The sequence below is a fragment of the Octopus sinensis genome, linkage group LG11 (genome assembly GCF_006345805.1).
Source record: "Octopus sinensis linkage group LG11, ASM634580v1, whole genome shotgun sequence".
Lineage (NCBI taxonomy): Eukaryota > Metazoa > Mollusca > Cephalopoda > Octopoda > Octopodidae > Octopus > Octopus sinensis.
This window is the reverse complement of record NC_043007.1, coordinates 54,636,658-54,661,518: the sequence shown is the minus strand read 5'-3', so window position 1 is coordinate 54,661,518 and position 24,861 is coordinate 54,636,658. Positions and strand designations below refer to the sequence as shown.

Sequence of the window (24,861 nt, the reverse complement as noted above, 5' to 3'; positions counted from 1 at the left end):
TACATACACACACTGCATTTGCTGGTATGTAATTTTTAAATGTATAGGAGACTGTCAGACTTGGGAAACAGATGAGCACAGGTCCAATAACTGCTACTAATAATAATATTGAAAACATGCCAAATCATCACAAAACATTAACATAAACTTGTGAAAAATTGCTTACAGTATATTGGCAGTTATGAGGAGAGGTCACATCATTTCAATGTAACTCCTCCCTCAGTATACATAAACCACACATTTGTTGTCTTACATAATTTAATGACAATTCAAAGAACATTTTTTAATTATTCAAAATATTTTTAATTATCTAAATGAAAAATTTTTGTAGAAAGATGAAAGGAACATTAAATATTTGTCTGCCTGTCAGCTATCTGCAATGAATGAACAAAAAAACCACTGCTGTGGAGCATCACTGATGGCTGATCACGGTTACACAAGAAAAAAAAAAAATCGCAGCCAAAATTACAGGTTTTACATTCTGCATAGCATTTTCTTGAGCAAAATATAAACAGCTATATAGTTGATCTGAAAGAAGTTAAAACTGAAATATGCTACTTCCATAACATTATATATCTATATATATAAAACTGTAGTTGTGTGAGTGTCTGTCCCCTTCGATTTAGATTCCTAACTACTCCCACATTTTGCAGTGCAGTTTAACCAAATTCGGGTATCTTATAGTCGTGATTCATATCAAGCCCGTCTGAGTATTAGCACGCGTCTATGATGAGTCTACGATTTTAAAAATAATTTAACATCATTTTTTATTCCATTTTAATGCATAATTTTTCGTGTGCCGATGGTGGCGGAGTTGGCGTCCATGGTCACACCTGCACCTGTTTGCTTCTCCCCCTTCTTCCCTCCCTCGTGAAGCTGTAGGGAAGGGAGTGTAAGGAAATCAACGTCGTAAAGCGTTGTCAAGGAGACCAGCGTTCTTTTAGAACGACTTCATGGCTTGAAGACACCAAAACAGAAATGGCTAAGAAAGCCTGAATTAGCATCTATAAGGGAAGTAACTCTCTAAAAATGCTTATATAGTTATATCCCTTACAAACCCGAGCAACGCCGGGCGATACTGCTAGTTCATGATAAATATATGGTTTCAGAGTTTATTCTAGCACACTGTTACAATATTGTATTCACATTCACAGAATCATACATTTTCTCCTACAAAATATACTTTAATACAAGGGTGTGTCTTATACCCCAGCAAATATGGTATATCATCATAATTGTTTAACGTCCGCTTTCCATGCTAGCATGGGTTGGACGGTTTGACTGGGGTTTGGGAAGCCAGGAGGCTGCACCAGGCCCAGTCTGATCTGGCAGTGTTTCTACAGCTGGATGCCCTTCCTAACGCCAACCACTCCGTGAGTGTAGTGGGTGCTTTTTACGTGCCAGGTGAGGCTGGCAACGGCCACGATTGGTTGGTGCTTTTTACGTACCACCGGCATGGAGGCCAGTCAAGGTGGCGCTGGCAACGGCCACGTTCGGATGGTTCTTTTACGTGCCACGGGCACTGGTATCACAACTGCAATTTCCATTGATTTGATCGATTTTGATTTCACTTGCCTCAACAGGTCTTCGCAAGCAGAGTTTTGTGTCCCAAGAAGGAAAGGGCCACGTTCACATGGTTCTTTTACGTGCCACCAGCACTGGAATCAAAACCGCAATTTCCATTGATTTTTGATCGATTTCGATTTCACTTGCCTCAACAGATCTTCGCAAGCAGAGTTTTGTGTCCCAAGAATGAAAGGTATGCATAAGTGGACTGGCTACATCCCAGGTAGAGGCCACGGGTTATGGTCTCACTTGTCCTGCCGGGTCTTCTCATGCACAGCATACTTCCAAAGGTCTCGGTCACTAGTCATTGCCTTGGTGAGACCTAATGTTCGAAGGTTGTGCTTCACCACCTCATCCCAGGTTTTTCTGGGTCTATGTCTATCTATATATATACATGTGTGTGTGTGTGTGTGTATATAAATCTCTAATTTTCATACTCATCTATAGAGGGAACATCTATGAAACCTCTTTACTTATATCTTCAAATATCTGTTGTAGCCATTAGTTTTGGTAATATATCTGACATGACTCACATCTCTTTCTCACAAGGATAAAAATATGAATCTTCTAGCTTCAATTTTTCTGCTATATTATTTCTCAAGTTCTTTGTATTATGGCTTTTACTTCCTGCACTGAAGAGTATGTTGATATGTAATTTAATGTAATCATGAATTTACATTATTATTATATCTCTGTAGGAAACGATTGTCTGCAAGAATTAAACTTCTTATATATTTTAACAACCTGTCTCCTCCATTTTTAAATAAAGTGATGTGTTTATGACTTCATTCCATAAATTCACCATATTATACAATTGCGGCCAAAATGTTCAGAACGGCATTGTTTTTGCCAGAAAAGTAGGTATAAGTTTTTATCAAAGTTGTTTTATATTCTATAATTTTCACACACAATAAATACAATATTAATTGTTATTGTCTGAGATTTTGGTGTAATTTGAGAGGATAATACAAAAGTTATGGATGATTTAGTGATTTACTGCAAAACCCATGGCGGCCAAAATGATCAGAACGGTTGCTTTTACTCCGTGTTTTAGTATATTTAACTGGCGAACTCTAATGTTTTGAATTTGTTTACGTGATGGTTCGTTTACTAAACATTAGTAAGAATATCTGCAGTGTACTTTGTTAATATAATGCCACTTACTCCGTCACCAATTCGTCAGCAGATTATTAAGCTTCGAAAGAAGGATAATTTAAGTATTGGGTCTATTGCAAAGATTGTTAACAAGTCAAAAAGTGTTGTTCATGGTATTCTTAAGGTCTTCGATGATTGTGGTTCATGTGAAGCAAGAAAGTCTACAGGTAGGCCAAGAAAAACGACCAAGAGAGAAGATCGTGCTATGGTAAAGTTGGTTAAAAAGGACAGATTTAAAACTGCTGCTGCTGTTTCTCGGGAAATGAGCATTGTACTGAAGAAAACGTTATCTCGAAAAACTGTGTCTCATCGTTTAGTTGAACATAACCTACAAGCAAGTTCACCTGCAGTGAAGCCTCTGATCAGCTCCAAAAATAAAAAGTGTCGTCTTACCTTTGCAACCGAACATGTGTTGTGGTCTCAAGAAAAATGGCAAACGGTGCATTTCAGTGATGAATCTAAGTTTATGTTATTTGGCTCAGATGGGAAAAGGTACATTCGTTGAAAAGTAGGTGAAAAATTGTCGCCCAAATGCCTTAAGACTAGTGTTAAATTCGGTGGAGGAAGTGTCATGGTTTGGGGAATGATATCTGGAGATGGTGTGGGCTCTTTGGTGCGATTACATGGAAAGGTAAATGCAGGAGTTTATAAACAACTTGTAAAAGATCATGTCTTGCCTGTGCTGAGAAATTCAACTAAGCGACCACTCATATTCATGCAGGACAATGCCCCATGTCACAAGGCTAAGGTGGTCATGAACTTCCTCAAGGCTGAAAAGGTTATTATTATGGATTGGCCTGCTCAAAGCCCAGATCTCAATCCTATTGAAAATGTGTGAAATATTCTAGAACGTTTGAAAGCCAGAAATCCTAAAACAACCGAGCAATTATGGAATGCCCTTCAGGAAGAATGTAATGAGATCACCTAGCAAGAAATTGAAAATTTAATTTCCTCATGCAGTCGAAGATGTCAAAGTGTGATTGAAGCTAAAGGGCTTCACACTAAATATTAAATAATTCCAGTATTCTCTGTCATTTTCGATTATTTTGTTATATTTTCAACTGTTCTGATCATTTTGGCCACCATGGGTTTTGCAGTAAATCACTAAATCATCCATAACTTTTGTATTATCCTCTCAAATTACACCAAAATCTCAGACAATAACAATTAATATCGTATTTATTGTCTGTAAAAATTATAGAACATAAAACAACTTTGATAAAAACTTATACCTACTTTTCTGGCGAAAACAATGCCGTTCTGAACATTTTGGCCGCAACTGTATATATATCATTCAACCATGATAGTGGTTGAATATTCACAACAGCTTCCAAGCTTCACCACTAATTCAGTTCTCAACTAAATATCAAACTGTTAATAGTTTTAAAGAGGACACCTCCTCAGCAACACTTTAGCATAAATAGTTTAAGATTTGGTTCCGTAGAAAAAAAGTTACATAAAAAAATGTCAGAAAAATTCATCTTCAATTAACATAAATTTTTAAGTTTTAAATAAAAAGTATACTTTTCTTAGGCTTAAATGATAGAAAAATGCATGAGGAATCCAGAATCAGTAGAAAAACAGTTATGAGGTAAAATGTTATGAAATTTTATGTCAGTAAGTAAGGAAGTAAAAAGTAACGCATTAGCAATAAGAATAAAGAATATATTTTTAAAATGAATGTTTACTTTCTAAGGCGATGAGCTGCCAAAATGTTTAGCGTGCCGTGCAAAATGCTTAGTGGTATTTCATCTGACTTTATGTTTTGAGTTCTAATTTTGCCGAGGTAAACTTTGACATACAGATTATTTAATTTTTTTAATTTAAACACATTCAAACCGATACTGGTAGAATGTGTGACACAGAACATGTTTACTCTTAACGTTTTTGACAAAACTTTGTATTTTAGAAGTGGTATTTTGTCTGTCTTTACATTGTGAGTTCAAATGCTGCTGAGGTCGACTTTGCCTTTAATCCATTTCTGATCTATTCAATTAGACGTACAGATTATTTAATTTATTTTTTTGTAACTAAACACTTTCAAACTTCCGATACTGGCAGAATGTGTCACAAAAGACAGGGTTTACTCTTAATGTTTTCAACAAACTTTTGTATTTTAGAAGTTACAGAGTGACAATGGACAAATTCGTGTTTGATAAGTGCCAATACACGAAACTCTCAGCTTTTGACTTACTTACTCTCTAACTTCTGCCAATGATATATATATATATATATATATATATATATATATTATATATATATATATATATATTGGAACGTTTGGAGATGATGTACAGGTATTATATATTAGAAGAAATGAGGTATCAAAAGATGGGATGGTTTGTATTTACAGATATTTATTTATTTATATATTACATTTTTTACATATATATCATATCACTTAGTTCATTATCACTTTCTCCCATTCTAGTGGGATTTTCAAATGAAAATAAGTTCCTTTGCTGGGGATTTTAATCATTTTATAGTTTCTGGTTGTAGTGGGGAGGAATGTAAGACAGTACAAGAGGGTGAGGGGGATGAGGAGAAAGTAAGAGGGAGACCATGTGTGTGTGTGTTTGTATCTGAGGTGATGCTAAAGAGAAAGAGGGGAAGGGAGAGGGAAGAAGAAGGAAAGAAGTTTTTTGGTCTGCTGGACAGGATATTGACTTCAAGGGGTTTCAGTTTTGACCATTCACAGTGTCATTGAGTGTGTGATGGTAGGGAGGTAAGCCATAGATTATATTTCCTTTTAACATTGTTGGGATGGTCATGTCTTTTTGGGTTTTTAAGAATTCATGTCACTTTGTATGATTTGTGGAGGTGTCTGTGTTTGTGTGTGTGTGTGTGTGTGCATGTGTGTGCATGTGCGCACACATACACATACACACATATATATATACACACACATATTACATGTGTGTATATATATATTACCTGTTATATACATTATATTATTTTTGTAATTTACTTGATCTTTACTTGCCAATTGTCATTCTAATTCTAACCTCCCTATACACAATTTTCAAGATGGTGTAATTTGATTGTTCATTTTGAATGGATAGAAGGTGTTTTTTCTAATATTTCATGTGTAAGCATCTATATATATATAGTGACATTGAAGAACACATCTTTCGATTTACTATCTAATATAGTAGAACATTTAGAATACTTCTGTATATGTATATATATATGTGTGTGTGTGTGTATATATACTGCCTGTTATATACATTATATTATTTTTATAATTTACTTCATCTGTACTTTTTAACTGTCACTTTAATTTTAACTTCCCTATGATATACAATTTTCAAGATGGTGTAATTTAGTTGTTCATTTTGAACTGATAAAAAGGTTTTTTTCAAATATTTCACCTATAATTGTGTATATATGTATATAGTGGTATAAATACCAACACAACTTTTTTTCCCCCTTCCTCCCTTATTTTTCTTTATCTTTTTCCTTTTTTTTTTGTCTCTCCCCTTCTCCAAACACACAGACACTGCACATGCACACACACACACACACACACACACACAAACACAGACACCTCCACAAAACAATCATACAAAGTGACAAGAATTCTTAAAAACCCAAAAAGACATCTGACCATCCCAACAATGTTAAAAGGAAATATAATTTATGGCTTACCTCCCTACCATCACACACTCAATGACACTGTGAATGGTCAAAACTGAAACCCCTTGAAGTCAATATACTGTCCAGCAGACCAAAAAACTTCTTTCCTTCTTCTTCCCTCTCCCTTCCCCTCTTTCTCTTTAGCATCACCTCAGATACAAACACACACACACACATGTTCTCCCTCTTACTTTCTCCTCATCCCCCTCACCCTCTTGTACTGTCTTACATTCCTCCCCACTACAACCAGAAACTATAAAATGATTAAAATCCCCAGCAAAGGAACTTATTTTCATTTGAAAATCCCACTAGAATGGGAGAAAGTGATAATGAACTAAGTGATATGATATATATGTAAAAAATGTAATATATAAATAAATAAATATCTGTAAATACAAACCATCCCATCTTCTGATTACCTCATTTCTTCTAATATATATATATATATAAATATATATATATATATAAAAATAATAATAAATCTCTGAAGGAGATATATATATATATATACATACATATTACATATGTGTAAAAAAAATCTCATCACACAATCGAACCAATGAAAGAGCCTCTATCTAGTCACTTGACATGCCAAAAATAGCAGCCAAAGTATTCCCCTACCTAAATCACATGCCCATTGTATGTAATATCCTAGATTATCCTTAAAAAGATGGTTTGCTGAAAGCTGGAATGTCTTTGATGACAGGTTTGCAGTATCAAAGCTGATTTGAGGCTAAATAACAACATTATGGTAAATTTCTATATTAACACCTGCACGATTTTCACTAAATGATGTTTTGCTTGGAATCAAGTACCCTGACCTCCTAACATGCTGCAAATCCCTTATTTTGGTTCAGAAAAAAATGAGCACCCCACCCCATCCTGGAACCATTGGAAATTTTTTTCATTGAATGAATTCCAGTGACCTCCTAATATTGCAAAATTAGGTTACTTAAGGTGAGCCATGGTGCAACCAACAACATCCCTGCTTTTAATTTGGTGTGGATGGGTAATATCAATTCAATCACAACATATATTTAAATTAAACATGAAAAAAATTGAAATATTATCTTTCAGTATTTTATAAGGTAAAATCTTAAATTATTAATTGACACATTATTAATTATCTTATAACAGCAGTGCCTGGAAAATTATGGATTACATGGAAAGATGCGAGCATGAAAAGTAATATTCTTAAGATTATAAACCTGGAAAAGTACAGGACAAGTTATTACACCTGTAAAAGTATAGGACAAGCTATTACTTCTAGTAAAGTAAAGAATAAGAAACTTTTTACCTAAAATATTGCAGCTAAAATTAAAATTTGAATATTAGAACTTATTCTATTATAGTTTACAAATAACACTATACTTCATTTAAGTAGAATTTGGCTAATTTACTACCTTAAATACAGAAAAAAGTGACTAATTAGACAAACTTATAAATTAGCTGAAAAGTTTTGTACAATAAATTTAAAAGATAAGAACTGTAAAAAGTGATAAATTAGAAGTGGCATTCTTTGCTGCAATATTTTAAGTAAAAAGTTTCTTATTCTTTACTTTACTAGAAGTAACAGCTTGTCCTAAACTTTTACAGGTGTAATAACTTGTCTTGTACTTTTCTAGGTTTATAATCCTAAGAATATTATTTCCATGCTCGCATTTTTCCATGTAATATATATGAACAAAAACAAGAATAAGACAAAATGAGAGGAATAAGTTTAACAAAGGTGTTAGTATAAAACTTGAAAGAAAGAAGAGCAGTATTTAATGTTTAGGACAGTAATCTTTTGTCAGAAAAAAGAAAGAAGAAAAGGGGGAAAAACAGGAGGAAAGCTGGTAGGAAAGGTAAAAAGAAAGAAAGAAAAATGATTCAGAAGTGGGAATGCAGTTCTATGCAAAGGAGTTAGGAAGAAAGGATGAGGTGGTGTGGTGTGTGCATATATGGGCAGTTATCTTTGTATAGAGTTAGGCATGGGGGTGATGTGAGTGTGGTGTGAAGGGAAGTAGGCAAGATATTATTGTATGGGATGGGGAGCAAAAGTCATATTCTGTCATAGAGATCAGTTACCAGACAGATGTGGATGTTTCATTGAAGTTAGTGAAAGGGAGAACATCTACAGAGAAGTAATGAAAAACTTTCAGTTCTTAAATAAAGGATATAGATTTTCAACTATACCCATTATCATGGGTACACTAGAATATGTAATAACAGACTGGCACAAAAAGAGATCCTCCAAGGAAGAACAATGTAAACTGATTTACATTCTCCAAATATTATCAATTAGTGGTACAGAGACAATTTATAAAACATTCCATGACTGGAATGAACATATGCACACAACTGCATGTGCATGTGGTGCATGCACACAAAAAAACTGCAAAACACATACACACTGATCCCATGAGTGCAAGCTTATCCACACACATATCCACAAATCCCAATTGTCACTTTGTTAGTAACCAGCTTGAATTCTGTGAAGGAAAGTCTTAAATTTTGAAGAAAAATACACATACATAGAGAGTAATACAATGTAGGTAATCCTTTAGTAGATTTTGTTTGCAATGTATAATTTTGTCACAACTCTCAGCGTCTTGCCAAAAAGTCATTAAATGACTAGACATTCTGGTGTGTATATGCTAAAAACTTGGACAAGTATTTATAACATGTGAAGACTATTTGACAATGATTGATGTATAATGACTATTTTCTTTTCCTCTGAAGAAATTCATTTAAAACACTGTATAATAGATTATGTTGAAGACTCCTGTAGAATGCCATTTGGTACACTTACCAAAGAAAAGAGAGGTGCAGACATGTCTAGGACAATACTCTTATTAATAATTTTAAAAGTATAAGTGCATCAATTTTACTTTTCTTTAAAATAATATTTGAAGAAATTACCTGAGCTTGGAATTGTTCAAGGATCACATGTCCAGGAAATTCTGGCTCAGGAACATCAGCAAATCTCAATATAATATCCTGAAAATTTAAGAAGATTTCTTCCATGAATGAAATTAATATAGCAAAAGTTCTTGTTTGATACAAACAAGGATAATTAAACAATAGGTTAATATTACTGAAGTGTATTCAGGTAAATTTTATCACAAACTATAGAAAAGATAAATAAAAAGCCTATTTTGGAAACAATGATAATAATGTAGAAACAGTTTTAAAAAGTGTTCCTTGAATTACAAAATAGAATTATAGTTGGTTATACTCACTCTTTACTCTTTTACTTGTTTCAGTCATTTCACTGTGGCCATGCTAGAGCACCACCTTTAGTCGAGCAAATAGACCCCAAGACTTATTCTTTGGAAGCCTAGTACTTATTCTATCAGTCTCTTTTGCCGAACTGCTAAGTTACGGGGAGGTAAACACACCAGCATCAGTTGTCAAGCAATGTTGGGGGGGGGATACAAACTTATACACACACACACACATATATCTATAAATATATATATATATATATATATATATATATATGGGCTTCTTTCAGTTTCCGCCTACCAAATCCACTCACAAGCTTTCGTCGGCCCGAGGCTATAGTAAAAGACACCTGCCCAAGATGCCACGCAGTGGGACTGAACCCGGAACCATGTGGTTCGTAAGCAAGCTACTTACCACACACCCACTATATTGGAAAATTATATAAGATATGGAAGAAATAGATTTTATTAATCTATAGAGAAATCTTGATATAACTGGTTAATATTATATTACATGACATTATATATTATGCATAAATATCCTGAAGTTGTCGTAGGTTTAGTGGCTTGAAACAAAATATGTGCTGAGTGAATATTGAAGTTGTGGAGATTTGGGGGCCATTTAGAGTGTGAAACATATTAGGAAATGGGGAGGGAATATACAATAGGAATAACAAAAGGAAAAGTGAGTGTACATTTGTGAATACCAGTGGGCATACAGTGAGTGTATGTGAATGGTAGAGACCATTGTAGTAGCAATTAAAAGGGTACAATGAAAGTCACAGCATTCACATCTAGAATGATATTGCTACTTCACATACTGACATCTGTATCCAACGCTCCTAGGAAATGTATGGTTTCATATCAATATTTACTCATTCATCTAGTCATCCATATTATGTCTACCTTCAATTCCCACATTAACAATTACACTCAGTCATTCCTTTGCAGAATGTCAGTCTTTAGGAATTCCTCCCTTGCCCATGTTTTTCTGGCAGCCATCAACTGGCAATTACTCATTACTACAAAAGCAAGCTCCTTCCTCATGACCAAACCAATAAACAATAAGTTTAATAAAGAGCCCATACTGTCAAAAGCATTAACCCTTTCATTACTAACCAGGCCGAAAAATTTTTTGCTTCATAATGTTATTTAAATGTAAATTTGAACCCAAATCTCGTTGGTACATTCGTTAAAACATGTGATTTCACTTTGTAAATAGTTCGGTTATAGTATCCAACATTGCTTGATGTGATATCTCAACTCAGTGAATTTTGGGAGATTTTTTTCCACATTTTTTTCAGCATCGATTTTTCTTCAACTTTGAAAATAGATAGGAGTTTCATGTTATCAAGCATTGATTCCGAATTTAAAGCTTTTTCAACGGAAAATAGGGAGATATCGAGAAAAAGAATGAATGAGGTACAAAAGCACGTGGTGTACAATAATGAATAGGATATTTTTTTATCCGAAAATGAAAGCAGCGATTCTGAAGAAACTGAAAACGGCGATAGCGACAGCAAAGACGATTTTACATTGGAATGAAGTAAAAAACATTAAAAATGTTTTTATTAGCAATTTTTCTGAGGAGACAGAGTTTATCCATAGTCTTTCTTAGGAAGCTAAACCATTAGACTTTTATTTTTTACAGTATGTTTGTTTGAAGTGATCACTGCGGAAACAAACTGTTACGCAGAATGTAAACAAACATGAAATGGGGGATCAAAGTTTGGAAAATTTGTGAAGCAAATACTGGGTACTGTTGTGGATTTAGTTTTTATACAGGGAAAATAATATTAGTCAGCATGGCTTAGGGTACAATGTGGTCTGGAAGTTATTGTTTGAAGTGATCACTGCAGAAACAAATTTACGCAGAATGTAAACAAACACGAAATGGGGGATCAAAGTTCAGAAAATTTGTGAAGCAAATACTGGGTACTGCTGTGGATTTAGTTTTTATACAGGGAAAATAATGTTAGTCCATAACTAGGGCCGTATATTATTTTTTGAGCGATTTCTTTAGTTCAGTCAAACTTGCGGTGGATTTAGGTGGATTCCAGTATTTCACTTTATTCCACCTTTATGGTACACCTGTTGTGCATTAAATTCAACTGATGATCTAGTGATGTGTACAATTCTTCTTTATCAAAATTTTGTTGCATACCCAATTGAATATTAGCTGATGATTCATTTTCTATGGTGATGTTTAAACAAAATTTTAATATTTTTACCTTTTGCTCAGTTTACCTGGATTTACCTGTAATTAAAGTCACTTTGAGACAAAAGTTATGCAACAGAATTGATTAAGAACCCTTTCTTTAGTTATGTTCCAAATATCACATTAATATGTTGATAAGTAAAAAAGTTAGTTATTTTAATGAAACAAGCCTAAATTCATGATTATTTTAGAATTTAATTGAAACTCATGAGGGGTGTATTTTGGTCAGAAATATAGTAACAAAAGGGTTAACTTGACATTAGATGCTGAGATTATCAAAGTTCAGTTTTTATTAAATATTAATATAGAAATAAATACTGAAGGATGACCTCGGGATGCTGAACCTTTCAAATGAGCTGACAAAAGACTGAAATAACTGGCACCTTGCTGTACTCAAGACCCATACCCCCATAGCAGAAGTTTTAAGGCCACTCCCCCACTGCTGAAGATGACTGGCCTGCAAGAGTCCTGTACCAATGCTATAGAAAAAAAACACTCATGCCAGTGCCACATAAAAATGCTTGTGCAATGCCATGTTAAAAGTACCCAGCACACTGTAAAAGGCATCCAGCCATAGAAACCATACCAAATCAGACTAGAACCTGGTGCAGCTCTCCAGTTTGCCAGCTTTGGTCAAACCATCTAACCCATGCTAGCATGGAAAATGGACATCAAATGATGATGATAATTGATGATTAATATAGAAATAAACATAGTGTAAATAGTTACCTGAAGAGCAGCTAGACCAGCTAGCCTTAACTGATTACTGTCTGAGGTTGCTGCCATGAAAGCCATTCTCACAAGTTCTGAGAGATGTAATACTAAATAATTACCTACAAATATGAAAAGAAAGCAAATAGATGCATCTTTTTAGTCACAAACATAAATCAAAACAAGATTTTACTATTAGTGTCCATAATGAAATTGTATTTGTATCAAATGTTTCACAAACTACAGTAAAACTTACTCTTTCCAGTCTGCTCACGAAATTCTCTTGCCTTCACCAAATCAAACTGACCATCCTGTCCTTCACATGTTGAAATGATTTTTCTAAGACAGTCTGTAGCAAAAACTCTGGTGGGCCATCTAGAAATCAAGACATTTACACCTTTAGAATTGATTAACAGTATGTCTGCTTCACAGAAAGATGCTTGTATAAATCTCCAACAATAACCTCTCATTTGCATACTTCTGTTTTTGAGATAATGTTAAATTATTTTGACTTTCAATCAACTTAATCCCCAACTGTTATCAAATATATTCTACACATACACAATACCATTTGACTTGTTTTCAGCACAGAACATTGGTGTTTCACACTGTGGATTACTGGATTTAAATTCTTCCTCAGTAATTCCCATCACTCATTTTCTTTCTAACTGCAGTATTCTGTGGCTGTAATTAAATGTGAGCAGAACTTCATATTTCACCAGCTTTTCCTTGATGCCACTAATTTTTCTCACTACCCAAAACCATTTGATTTGATATCTGTCTTTCATTCTTAACACTGTCCCTCTTAACTCACATTTTACATCGATTCATCTTCTCCACCACCATATCTCCCACCTCTTCACCTCACTCTTGCAACCTACCCAACCATACATAATTTCTTTTTTTTTTCCCTCTTTTTCTCTCATCCTTTCCCTGCCTAATGTATCATTATTAGTATTTTACTGCTCTTCACCCTTTTCTGCACTCACTCACCTCCTACTTTCCCTTATCTCTTGCCAACTGATAGATATCATTGATTACCTGCTACCCTTATCTACCATTCACTACATCTACCCTCAATCCTACCCAATCTCTATAGTCAGCACCTACTTTCCCTCCAATATCATCTTTCAACATTTGTTCTTTATTCATTATATTTAACCCCTCACACATTCCCCCATTTCTAACCATCTCTCACTCTTTCCATGCATACATGCAACATCTATCCACTCCTACTCTCTGTTCTTCTGTCCTTGCTCACTTTGAAAGTACTCTGACACCTTATCAATAGTATTTCATCTCACTTTCTAGCTCAACCAGGTTACTTCCATCCTCTTTTTCAGTTAGAAACCAGTTGTCTTGGCCCCCTTCCTTTCTATTTTACCCCACCCCATCTCCTAGTATAAAGCCACTTCTCTCTATATAGCACCACTCAGTTGATGGAGTTCTTAACTTTGAAAGCTGCATAGCCATCGTGCTAGTGCTGGTGCAAAAAAAAAAAAAAAGTACATGCTTTTAAGTAGTTGAGTTAGGAAGAATGTTCAGTCATAGGAGTTATGCCAAAGTAGACACTGGAGCACAACGTAGTCCTTGCACCTGTCAGATGTTGTGAAACTGTCTAACCCATGTCAGCATGGAATATATGGACCTTGATAGGTGATGATGATGAGGACACTTCAAATCCATTAAGAGGGGAAAAGTAACGATTATGAAATAAGGTTGCACCTGTCAGATGTTGTGAAACTGTCTAACCCATGTCAGCATGGAATATATGGACCTTGATAGGTGATGATGATGAGGACACTTCAAATCCATTAAGAGGGGAAAAGTAACGATTATGAAATAAGGTTGGAGACAAGAATGCAACCATTCATGGATGTATACAATTGGAATATCCATCATTTCACAATTCTGTATAAATATAAATCTCATTTAATCTGCAGAAGCCCCATTGAAACTATAAATCCCAATTAAACTACATCAGTCTCATTAAAACTACACACAAAAATAAATGAATGAATAAATTTTTGCTTTCCATAATTTCTAACAAAATACAGAGAAAGATGCCATTGATATAAACTCTAACAATAAACACTGTTATGCAACAATACTGAGCAAGGAAAATGTTAATTGGAAAACTATATTAAATTGATGTGGGCACAATTTGATTAATGAAATAAAACTTTGTATTTTCTAAGTCATTTTACCCATTAGTTTAGGCACTCAAACTGTTTGAGTAAGTCTAGAAAGGACCAATTTTTGATAAATAATAAAAAGAGAGGCAATCAAAGGAATACAAAGAAGTATAAAAACTATGGTGGTTAGAAACTGTTGAAAGTAAAAACAAAAAATTCTTTAAAATGATAAATGGCTACTTTACAAAATTAAGGAATTATTCTTAAAAGTCAAAAGAAATCTAAACTGATCAATAGATACTGATATTTGATAAATCATCAGTTACCATTCAAAATCACGTTATTCTCATAATTATTATTCATTTATTACCTGTAGTTCGAGAAATCAAGTGTTTCCTTTGTTATATGAAAAAAAGAGTTAGGTATGCCTTGGAAAACACACAAGGCTATGATATGCTGTGTCAGAATGCCCTAAAATATTTACACATTATCATATTCAACAAATATCATCACCATTACCATAAGAGGTAATCAAGCTTGCTGGATAGCTTAATACTTTCCTTTACATTTTATATCCCTTTATATTTCCTGTTGTCATTAGCTATACTTTTGTACCTTTGGTATTCTCAAATTTACAATAATTTTATTTCCTTCCATCTTCCTGTAAATATATATCTTTGGTATCCAATGGCAATCTGCAAATTTTTATAATTAACTCTTTTTAAGGAACAAATTTTCTTAATACTACCTTGCTTTTTGTGAAAGGTAAACAAAAATAAGTGTTGAAGATCTTACAAGTGAAATGTCAGTTTACCTTGGGGCAACAGATGGATGGGTAATATCAGTTTCAGTTGCTTTCAAAGCAGAATCATCATCTTCTTCATCTTTCTCAACCAGATAATTTTCCTCAGGAATAGTTTCTTGAATGGTGCTACTAGTATCTAAGAAGTAAATATGAGAAAACATATCAAGTCATTGTCACTCATGCAAACTCTCAAGGTATAAGAAGGTGGGCATAAGAGAGGATACAGAATATGGATTAGGGGAGGTGGAGAAAAGAGAAGGGTACTTTGCTCTGGTACTCAATCAGTACCATCTTTATCTTCCCAGCTACTTCCACTCACCTGTGTATAATATCAGGTAGCTATGTATCTCCTCTAAAACAAGACATCTGTGCTTATCTTTCAATCATACATTAGTCTCTCAACTCTTGGGATAAAGCCACCTCCCTCCCTCAAATACTCTTGCACTGAGTCAAAGGGATTTTTTTTATTCTGTTCTTTCTTTTATCTTGTAAATTACTCTGTGACCTCACTAGTGCCAGTGGCATGGAAAAAGCAGCCAGTACACAGTGTAAAGTGGTTGGTGCTAGGAAGGGTATCCAGCCATAAAAATCATGCTAAGGCTGACATTGGAGCTTGATACAGCTCTACAGTTTGAAGCATCTTGTCAAACCATCTAACCCATTGAAAACAGATGTATAATGATGAATATATATATATATATTTACTTCCTGGATTTATGCTGCATCCAGGAAGTAAGGTGGAGAGGAGGCTCCGCTAGGCTCCTCACAGGCAAGGAACACAGGTACAAGATTTTCTGGGCAGGGAACACTGACGGGGTCGGGGGCGTGGGTATACTTCTTGCGGAGAAATGGGTAGATAAGGTAAACGAGGTAGTCAGAGTAAGTGATAGAGTACTTAAGATTAGATTAGTGCTTCACCATAGGTCAGCTACCATCATCTCGGCATATGCCCCTCAACCAGGGCTACCGGAAGGACAAAAAGACCAATTCTATGACACCCTATTGCGGACTACCTCGTTGACAAATGACAGTGACCTTCTCTTCGTGGCAGGTGATTTCAATGGACATGTTGGACGGCATGTCGGGGGCTTCCATGGCGTTCATGGAGGCTACGGTTTTGGCTCTCGTAATGAGGAAGGAACCAGGCTGCTGGAGTTCTGCGATGCAAATGACCTTATGGTCTGCAATACCAACTTCAGGAAACCCACCTCTCACCTAGTCACCTACCGTTCTGGCAGACACACTAGCCAGATTGACTACATCCTTGCCAGAAAAAGGGAAAGAGGGCTGCTTATAAATGCCAAAACCTTTCCAGGCGAAGAATGTACTCCTCAACATAGATTAGTAGTTAGCGACTTCAGGATCAGAGCTAAATGGTTGCCCAGAAGAAGACCAGCTTGGAGGAGAAGGGTCTGGAAGCTTAAAGATCCTGCAAATGGACAGAGATTTAGAGACATACTACTCGAAGCCTTTGACGAAATGGAAGGGGATATAGCTTCACTTAATGTGGAAGGCAACTGGAGATTTCTACGGGACAATCTGCTGACAGCCACTGACCAGATCTGTGGATGGAGCAAAGTACCATCTCGACCCAGAGTAACATGGTGGTGGAACACTGTGGTTGACAGGGCTATTAGACAAAAGAGACAGGCTTGGAAGGACTGGAAGAACGGTGGTAGCAGGGAATTGTATCAGACAGCCAGAAGGGAAGCTAGGAGACAGGTTTATTTAGCCAGAGGGGAAGCAGATAAGAAAAAATTTGCCAATGTTCTGAGCCGTGAGGACCAAAGACTGGAGGTGTTTCGTGTTGCAAGAAGTGTGTGAGAGAGAATCGTGATGTGGTAGGAGAGAAGTGTGTTCGCATGGATGATGGTTCACTTGCGCTAAATGAGGATGCAAAGAGAGAGGTTTGGAGATGCCACTATGAAAGGTTGCTGAATAAAGAAAATGAATGGGATAAAGAGAGTCTGCCGAATGTCAACCCAACAGAGGGACCAGCTATCCGAGTTGAAAATTCTTTGGTAGTTAAAGCAATTAGAAGCATGAAGACAGGGAAAGCCCCAGGCCCATCAGGAATTACTGCAGAGATGCTCAAAATATCTGGCAGTGTCGGCTATAACCTAGTCACCCGTAGTCAACCAGGTGATACACGAAGGAGTCATACCCAATGACTGGTGTAGCAGCATACTAGTCAACTGCTACAAAGGTAAAGGTGATGCCCTAGATACAAATAATTACAGAGGTATCAAGCTGTTGGATCAGGTAATGAAGGTTACGGAGAGGGTCATCGCCCAACTAATTAGAGAGAGAGTTAGTTTAGATGAGATGCAGTTTGAGTTCGTGCCAGGGAAAAGTACCACTGATACTATATTCCTGGTAAGGCAGCTGCAGGAGAAATACCTAGCCAAAGATAAGCCCCTGTACCTGGCTTTCGTTGACATGGAGAAAGCTTTTGATAGGGTCCCCCCGATCCCTTATCTGGTGGTCAATGAGGAAACTAGGGATAGATGAATGGCTGGTGAGGGCTGTGCAAGCCATGTACAGAGATGCCATAAGTAAGGTTAGGGTTGGCAACATGTACACAGAAGAATTCAAAGTAGAGGTTGGGGTCCACCAAGGTTCAGTACTCAGCCCCCTCCTATTTATCATAGTCCTCCAGGCAATTACGGAGGAATTCAAGACAGGTTGCCCCTGGGAGCTCCTCTACGCTGACGACCTTGCTCTGATTGCTGAGTCACTATCAGAACTGGAGGAGAAGTTCCAGGTGTGGAAGGAGGGTTTAGAATCGAGGGGCCTTAGAGTCAACCTAGCTAAAACCAAAGTACTAATAAGTAGGAAGGTAGACAATCCACAAATGTCTTCAGGAAGATGGCCCTGCTCGATCTGTAGAAAAGGTGTAGGTAGAAACTCTATAAGATGTACCCAGCGTAAGCTATGGACACATAAGAGGTGCAGCAATGTCAAAGGTAGGCTAACTGGGAAGATAGTTTTTGTATGTGGCAGATGCTCGGGAGCATTAACCTCCGAAAATCTGCAGAAAACAACTTCCGTCACTTTCCAGGGGGAAAAACTAGAAGTAGTTGATAGCTTCCGTTATCTAGGTGACCAAGTCAGTAGTGGGGGTGGGTGCGCTGAAAGTGTAACTGCTAGAATAAGAATAGCCTGGGCAAAGTTTAGGGAGCTCTTACCTCTGCTGGTGACTAAAGGCCTCTCGCTCAGAGTAAAAGGCAGACTGTATGATGCATGTGTACGAACAGCCATGCTACATGGCAGTGAAACATGGGCCGTGACTGCTGAGGACATGCGTAAGCTCGTGAGGAATGAAGCCAGTATGCTCCGATGGATGTGTAATGTCAGTGTACATACTCGACAGAGCCTTAGTACCTTGAGAGAAATGTTGTACCTAAGAAGCATCAGTTGTGGTGTGCAAGAGAGACGATTGCGCTGGTATGGTCATGTGGCGAGAATGGATGAAGATAGGTGTGTGAGAAAGTGCCAATCCCTAGCAGTTGAGGGAACCCGTGGAAGAGGTGGACCCAGGAAAACCTGGGACGAGGTGGTGAAGCACGACCTTCGAACTTTAGGCCTCACTGAGGAAATGACCAGCGACCGAGACCTTTGGAAATATGCTGTACGTGAGAAGACCAGGCAGGACAAGTGAGCCCAGCCCACTTATGAATGCCTTTCCTCCCTTGGACACAAAGACCTGTTGAGGCAAGCGAAGTCGATATAGAACCTCATCCGACGACAGGCACCCATGCCAACCCCCTTTGCTTGTGAAGACATGTTGGGGCAAGCGAAATCGAAATCGAATTGAACCAGCCAGGATCCCTGGTCTGGTGGTACGTAAAAAGCACTATCCGACTCGTGGCCGATGCCAGCGCCGCCTCGACTGGCTTCCGTGCCGGTGGCACATAAAATACACCAATCCGACCGTGGCCGTTGCCAGCCTCGCCTGGCACCTGTGCAAGTGGCACGTAAAAAGCACCCACTACACTCACGGAGTGGTTGGCGTTAGGAAGGGCATCCAGCTGTAGAAACATTGCCAGATAAGACTGGAGCCTGGTGCAGCCTTCTGGCTTCCCAGATCCCCGGTCAAACCGTCCAACCCATGCTAGCATGGAGAACGGACGTTAAACAATGATGATGATGTATGTATGTAAGTATGTATGTTGTGTAACCCAGTACAACCTGTTGCATGGTTGGGTCGTCGGCGACTAAACTGGCAACCCCACCAAGCTTGCTTGGTGAGGAGAGTGTTTATTGGACACACTGCGGGATGAAAAACAAAACCCGTCAAAAGGTGGAGAAGCTCTTGAGAGTCAACGGCCATCCAATAAATGTCTTAAGGCTGTATCATGCGTGGGCACATAGAAATAATCGGACTGAATACCCGATCGTGCGGTTAAACCATTGGGAGTGAAGAACTCCTAGCCTTTGTTAGGGCATCCTTCTAGGAGAAGGTAACTCAGGTAACTGGGATAACTCCGACATAAAACCTGCAGTTCAGTGGTTACCGATGATGTTGACTTGTTCTTCTTTTCGGATTATGGCTGCTGTTGTTTAGTGAGTGGGATTGACTCAGTGCACAGCCTTTCCGCACTTTAAAAAAAAATCTTCTTGCACAGGCATTGCATGATAACAACATTGATTAAGCTTCGTGCAATGGCCACACTCGATAACGAGGGGGCAGCCACCATGTATGTATGTATAAAATGGATTTCTTTCTATCTATCAAATCCACTCACAAATCTTTGGTTGGCCCAAGGCTATAAAAAAAGGTAATTGCACAAGGTGTCATGCAGTGGGTCACATGTGGTAGGGAAGCAAATTTCTCAACCACAGAGTGATGCCTGTGGTGATATTGCAAATAAATATTTTGCAAATATATTGTATATAAATGTGTGTAGTACAGCAAACTATTTTACATTTATTTACTCTCAAAAAAATGTTTTTTTCTCAATAATTAATACTGTGAATACAGCAAACTCTCAAAAGATTCTTGTGAAGATAGAAAATGCTTTTCAAAAGTTAGGTTTGAATTCTTACCAGTTGATGCTGATAAAACCTCTTTGAGAAGCATCAGCCAGCGAGATAGATTTCTAACAGCCAGTGACTGTAGGAGACTGAGGAGTGTGTCTTGGACATCTGAGGTCAGCTTATTGTCCACTTCTGTATCCAGCATGCTGAACAAAGTACCTTCCAGACCACTCTCATACATAGACTTTGATGGATCTTTACTGTTATTTCCTAAATCAAATGTAGATCCAGGCAAAGCAAGAGCAAGTTCGCTCACTTCTCGAGCTTCACGTGTCACCAGTTGCCGGAGACAAGCAACAGCAGCACGGCGCAACAAAAGATGAGAACTTGTCAAAATTTCCTGTGGAGAAGAAAAAGACAAACATTCATTGCAATGAAAAAAGAAATAACATTGAAAGTATGGAAGTTAAGGATGTTTATAAACACTTTTCCACAGCAGTAGTAGTGGTGGTATTTAACTGAAGACATTGACAATCAATTTATACTGTCAACAAAACTGCTATACCCTACTACCATTAGTAAATCCCAGTAGGGGTCACTCTGCAGTATGACATGGCCAGCTAGAAATAACAAATTTCCTCAATTTACATGCTACCATCTAAATACATGTACTGTACAAAAAGACAAGATGGTCAAAGCATTGATATGAAGATATGTTACATACATGGTGATATGACATGAACAATTCAACAATGACATTTATATACAAGAGATGAAATATAACTGAAGGCTCAACTTCATCACTTCTATTACTATCAGTACTTTAACATAGAATTTTTTCATACTGCAAAACTCAGAAAGCCAATAACAATGTTCACAAACTTCAGCTGGCACTAAGGGAGTTTTTGTGTGTGAGAGAAAGTGTGTATGTGTGTGTTTGTGCATGTGTGAGTATGTGCATGCATGAGTATGGTGTATGAGCATGTGCGTGCATGAGTGTGTGTGTGTGTGTGTGAGAGAGAAATAGGAAAGGGGAGGAAAAGAGAGATAGAGGAGAAGAGTGAGAATATGTGTGGGTGTGTATTCATATCTTCCAATATGTTATAAGGAAAACCATAGAATATTTATGTTAGTGAATAAGGAATTATATTATAATTCAGTCCTGCTTCTTTGTGCAGAAAATGATGTGTCTTTCCTTTTTAAGATGATAAGCTATGGTTTGAGACAATTTGGCTACAACTTCAAATATGTTCCCTATTGTTTAATTTGAATGACTAGCAAATTAATAATTCCAATAAAATACTGTATTCCTTACACTAAGATGTGGCACCAAAGTAGTGAGATTAACATGACGAGGTGCAAACATATGAAGTTGCTGCAGACATGCGATGGCTTCAGCTTGAACCAGAGAATCAGGGTGATCTTGCATAACAGCACAGCAAATCAGGCAATACAGGCGAGCGACAGCAATTGAAGCCATATTACCTAAGATATAAACAATAAAGACATTCAATATACAATGACTTGGATCAAATACACAATTTATATAACTATATAATACCCTATACACATAAGTACTGTATGAAAAATGAATTTTAAAAAATCGTATCTCTACATACAACATTCTAATCATCATCATCATCATCGTTTAGCGTCCGCTTTCCATGCTGGCATGGGTTGGACGGTGCAACTGGGATCTGGGAAGCCAGAAGGCTGCACCAGGCCCTGTCTGATCTGGCAATGTTTCTATGGCTGGATGCCCTTCCTAACGCCAACCACTCCATGAGTGTAGTGGGTGCTTTTTACGTGCCACCTGCACAGGTGCCAGACAAGTCTGGCAAACGACCACGGTCGGATGGTGCTTTTTACGTGCCACCAGCACGGAGGCCAGGCGAGGCTGGCAACGGCCATGTTTGGATGGTTCTCTTATGTGCCACCAGCACTGAATCACAGCGACAATTTCCATTCATGTTGATCGATCTTGATTTTTGATTTTGATTTTCACTTGCCTCAACAGGTCTTCACAAGTAGGGTTTTGTGTCCCAAGAAGGAAAGTGGATTGAGGCCATGGGTGATGGTCTCACTTGTCCTGCCGAGTCTTCTCACGCACAGCATACTTCCAAAGGTCTCGGTCTCTAGTTATTTCCTTGGTGAGACCTAAAGTTCGAAGGTCGTGCTTCACAACCACATCCCAGGTTTTCCTGGGTCTGCCTCTTCCACAGATTCCCCCAACAGCTAGGGTGTGGTACTTTTTCACACAACTATCTTCATCCATTCTCGCCACATGGCCATACCAGCGCAAATGTCTCTCTTGCACACCGCAACTGATGCTTCTTAGGTCCAACATCTCTCTCAAGGTACTTACACTCTATCAAGTATGAACACTGACATTACACATCCATCGGAGCATACTGGCTTCATTTCTTGCGAGCTTACGCATATCCTCAGCAGTCACGGCCCATGTTTCACTGCCATGTAGCATGGCTGTTCGTACACAAGCATCATACAGTCTACCTTTTACTCTGAGCGAGAGGCCTTTTGTCCCTAGCAGAGGCAAGAGCTCTCTGAACTTTGCCAAGCAGTTGACTATTATGCTGCTACACCAGTCATTGGGTATGACTCCTTCGTGTATTACCTGGTTAACTATATGGGTGACTAGGCTATAGCCGACACTACCAGATATTTTGAGCATCTCTGCAGTAATTCCTGATGGGCCTGGGGCTTTCCCTGTCTTCATGCTTCTAATTGCCTCAATTACCAAGGAACTGTCAACTCGGATAGCTGGTCCCTCTGTTGGGTCGACATTTGGCAGACTCTCTTTATCCCATTCATTTTCTTCATTCAGCAATCTTTCATAGTGGCGTCTCCACACCTCTCTCTTTGCATCCTCATTTAGCGCAAGTGAACCATCATCTATGCGAACACATTTCTCTCCTACCACATCACGATTCTCTCTCACACACTGTCTTGCAATGTGAAATACCTCAAGTCTTTGGTCCTCACGGCGCAGAACATTGGCAAATTTTTTCTTATCTGCTTCCCCTCTGGCTAAATAAACCGGTCTCCTAGCTTCTGTTTTGGCAGTCTGATACAATTCCCTGCTACCCCCATTTTGCCAGTCCTTCCAAGCCTGTCTCTTTTCTCTAATAGCCCTGTCTACAACATTGTTCCACCACCACGTTATTCTAGGTCGAGAGGGGACTTTGCACCAGCCACAGATCTGGTCAGTGGCTTAGAAACGTCCAGTTGTCTTCTACCCCCTTCTACTTCGTCAAAGGCTTCAAGTAATATGTCCCTAAATCTCTGTCCATTTGCAGGATCTTTAAGCTTCCAGATCCTTCTTCTCCATGTTGGTCGTCCTCTTAGTCCTGATCCTAAAGTCACTAACTACCAGTCTATGTTGTGGGGTACATTCTTCGCCTGGGAAGGTTTTGGCATTTATAAGCAGCCCTCTTTCCCTTTTTCTGGCAAGGATGTAGTCAATTTGGCTGGTATGTCGACCCGATCGGTAGGTGACTAAGTGGCTGGTAGGTTTCCTGAAGTTAGTGTTGCAAACCATGAGATCATTTGCATCGCAGAACTCCAGGAGCCTGGTTCCCTCCTCATTGCGGGAACCATAGCCTCCATGTACACCATGGAAGCCCCCAGCACGTTTTCCAACATGCCCATTGAAATCACCAGCCACAAAGAGAAGGTCTCTGTCGTTCGTCAACGAGGTAGTCTGCAGTAAGGCGTCATAGAATTGGTCTTTCTGTCCATCGGGTAGTCCTGGCTGAGGGGCATAAGCCGATATAATAGTTGCTAATCCATGATGAAGCACTATTCTAATCTTAAGTATTCTGTCACTTACTCTGATTACCTCAAGTACCTTATCTAAGATAGAATCTTGTTGCCTTAAAATATCTTAACAAAAGCTACAATTAATATTTTATGTATATAAGAAATAATACAATCATGTAAACAGAATGGAGTGTCATTGTTACTTATATGAATGTAAAAGCTGATTAACAATAATGTAAAAATATTTAGAGCTGCAATATAAAAAATACTGACAGAAATTAATGTAAATCAAACTAAAAAAGACTAACACACACCATAAAAAAAGTGAAAGTTGAAGCAACTTTCAACAGACATTTTGATAAGTCAAATATATTCAAGAAATGTTCAAAACTAGAAATAAGAGTTTATGAGGTTTCAAATTGTTGGAGAGAGTTAGTCTAGATGAGATGCAATCTGGTTTTGTGCAGGGAAGAAGCACCACCGATGCTATATTTCTGGTAAGGCATCTGCTGGAGAAATACATAGCCAAAGATAAACCTCTCAACTTGACTTTCGTTGACTTGGACAAAGCCTTTGACAAGGACCTCCAATTCCTTATCTGGTAGCCAATGCGGAAACTAGGGATAGATGAGTGGTTGGTGAGAGCTGTACAAGCCATGCACAGGG

General features: G+C 37.8%; 1 protein-coding gene across 1 annotated transcript in view; it reads right to left on the bottom strand.

The window, feature by feature from the left end:
- Positions 1-24,861, bottom strand: part of LOC115217337 (HEAT repeat-containing protein 5B) — a 109,250-nt gene that overhangs the window by 28,085 nt on the left and 56,304 nt on the right. The window contains exons 15-20 of the mRNA XM_029786997.2: positions 21,731-21,900; positions 20,485-20,815; positions 15,445-15,571; positions 12,752-12,870; positions 12,514-12,617; positions 9,262-9,339 (exon numbers count right to left, since the gene is read on the bottom strand). Of these exons, the coding sequence (XP_029642857.2) occupies positions 9,262-9,339; positions 12,514-12,617; positions 12,752-12,870; positions 15,445-15,571; positions 20,485-20,815; positions 21,731-21,900 (929 nt within the window). The remainder of the gene's footprint in view (positions 1-9,261; positions 9,340-12,513; positions 12,618-12,751; positions 12,871-15,444; positions 15,572-20,484; positions 20,816-21,730; positions 21,901-24,861) is intronic.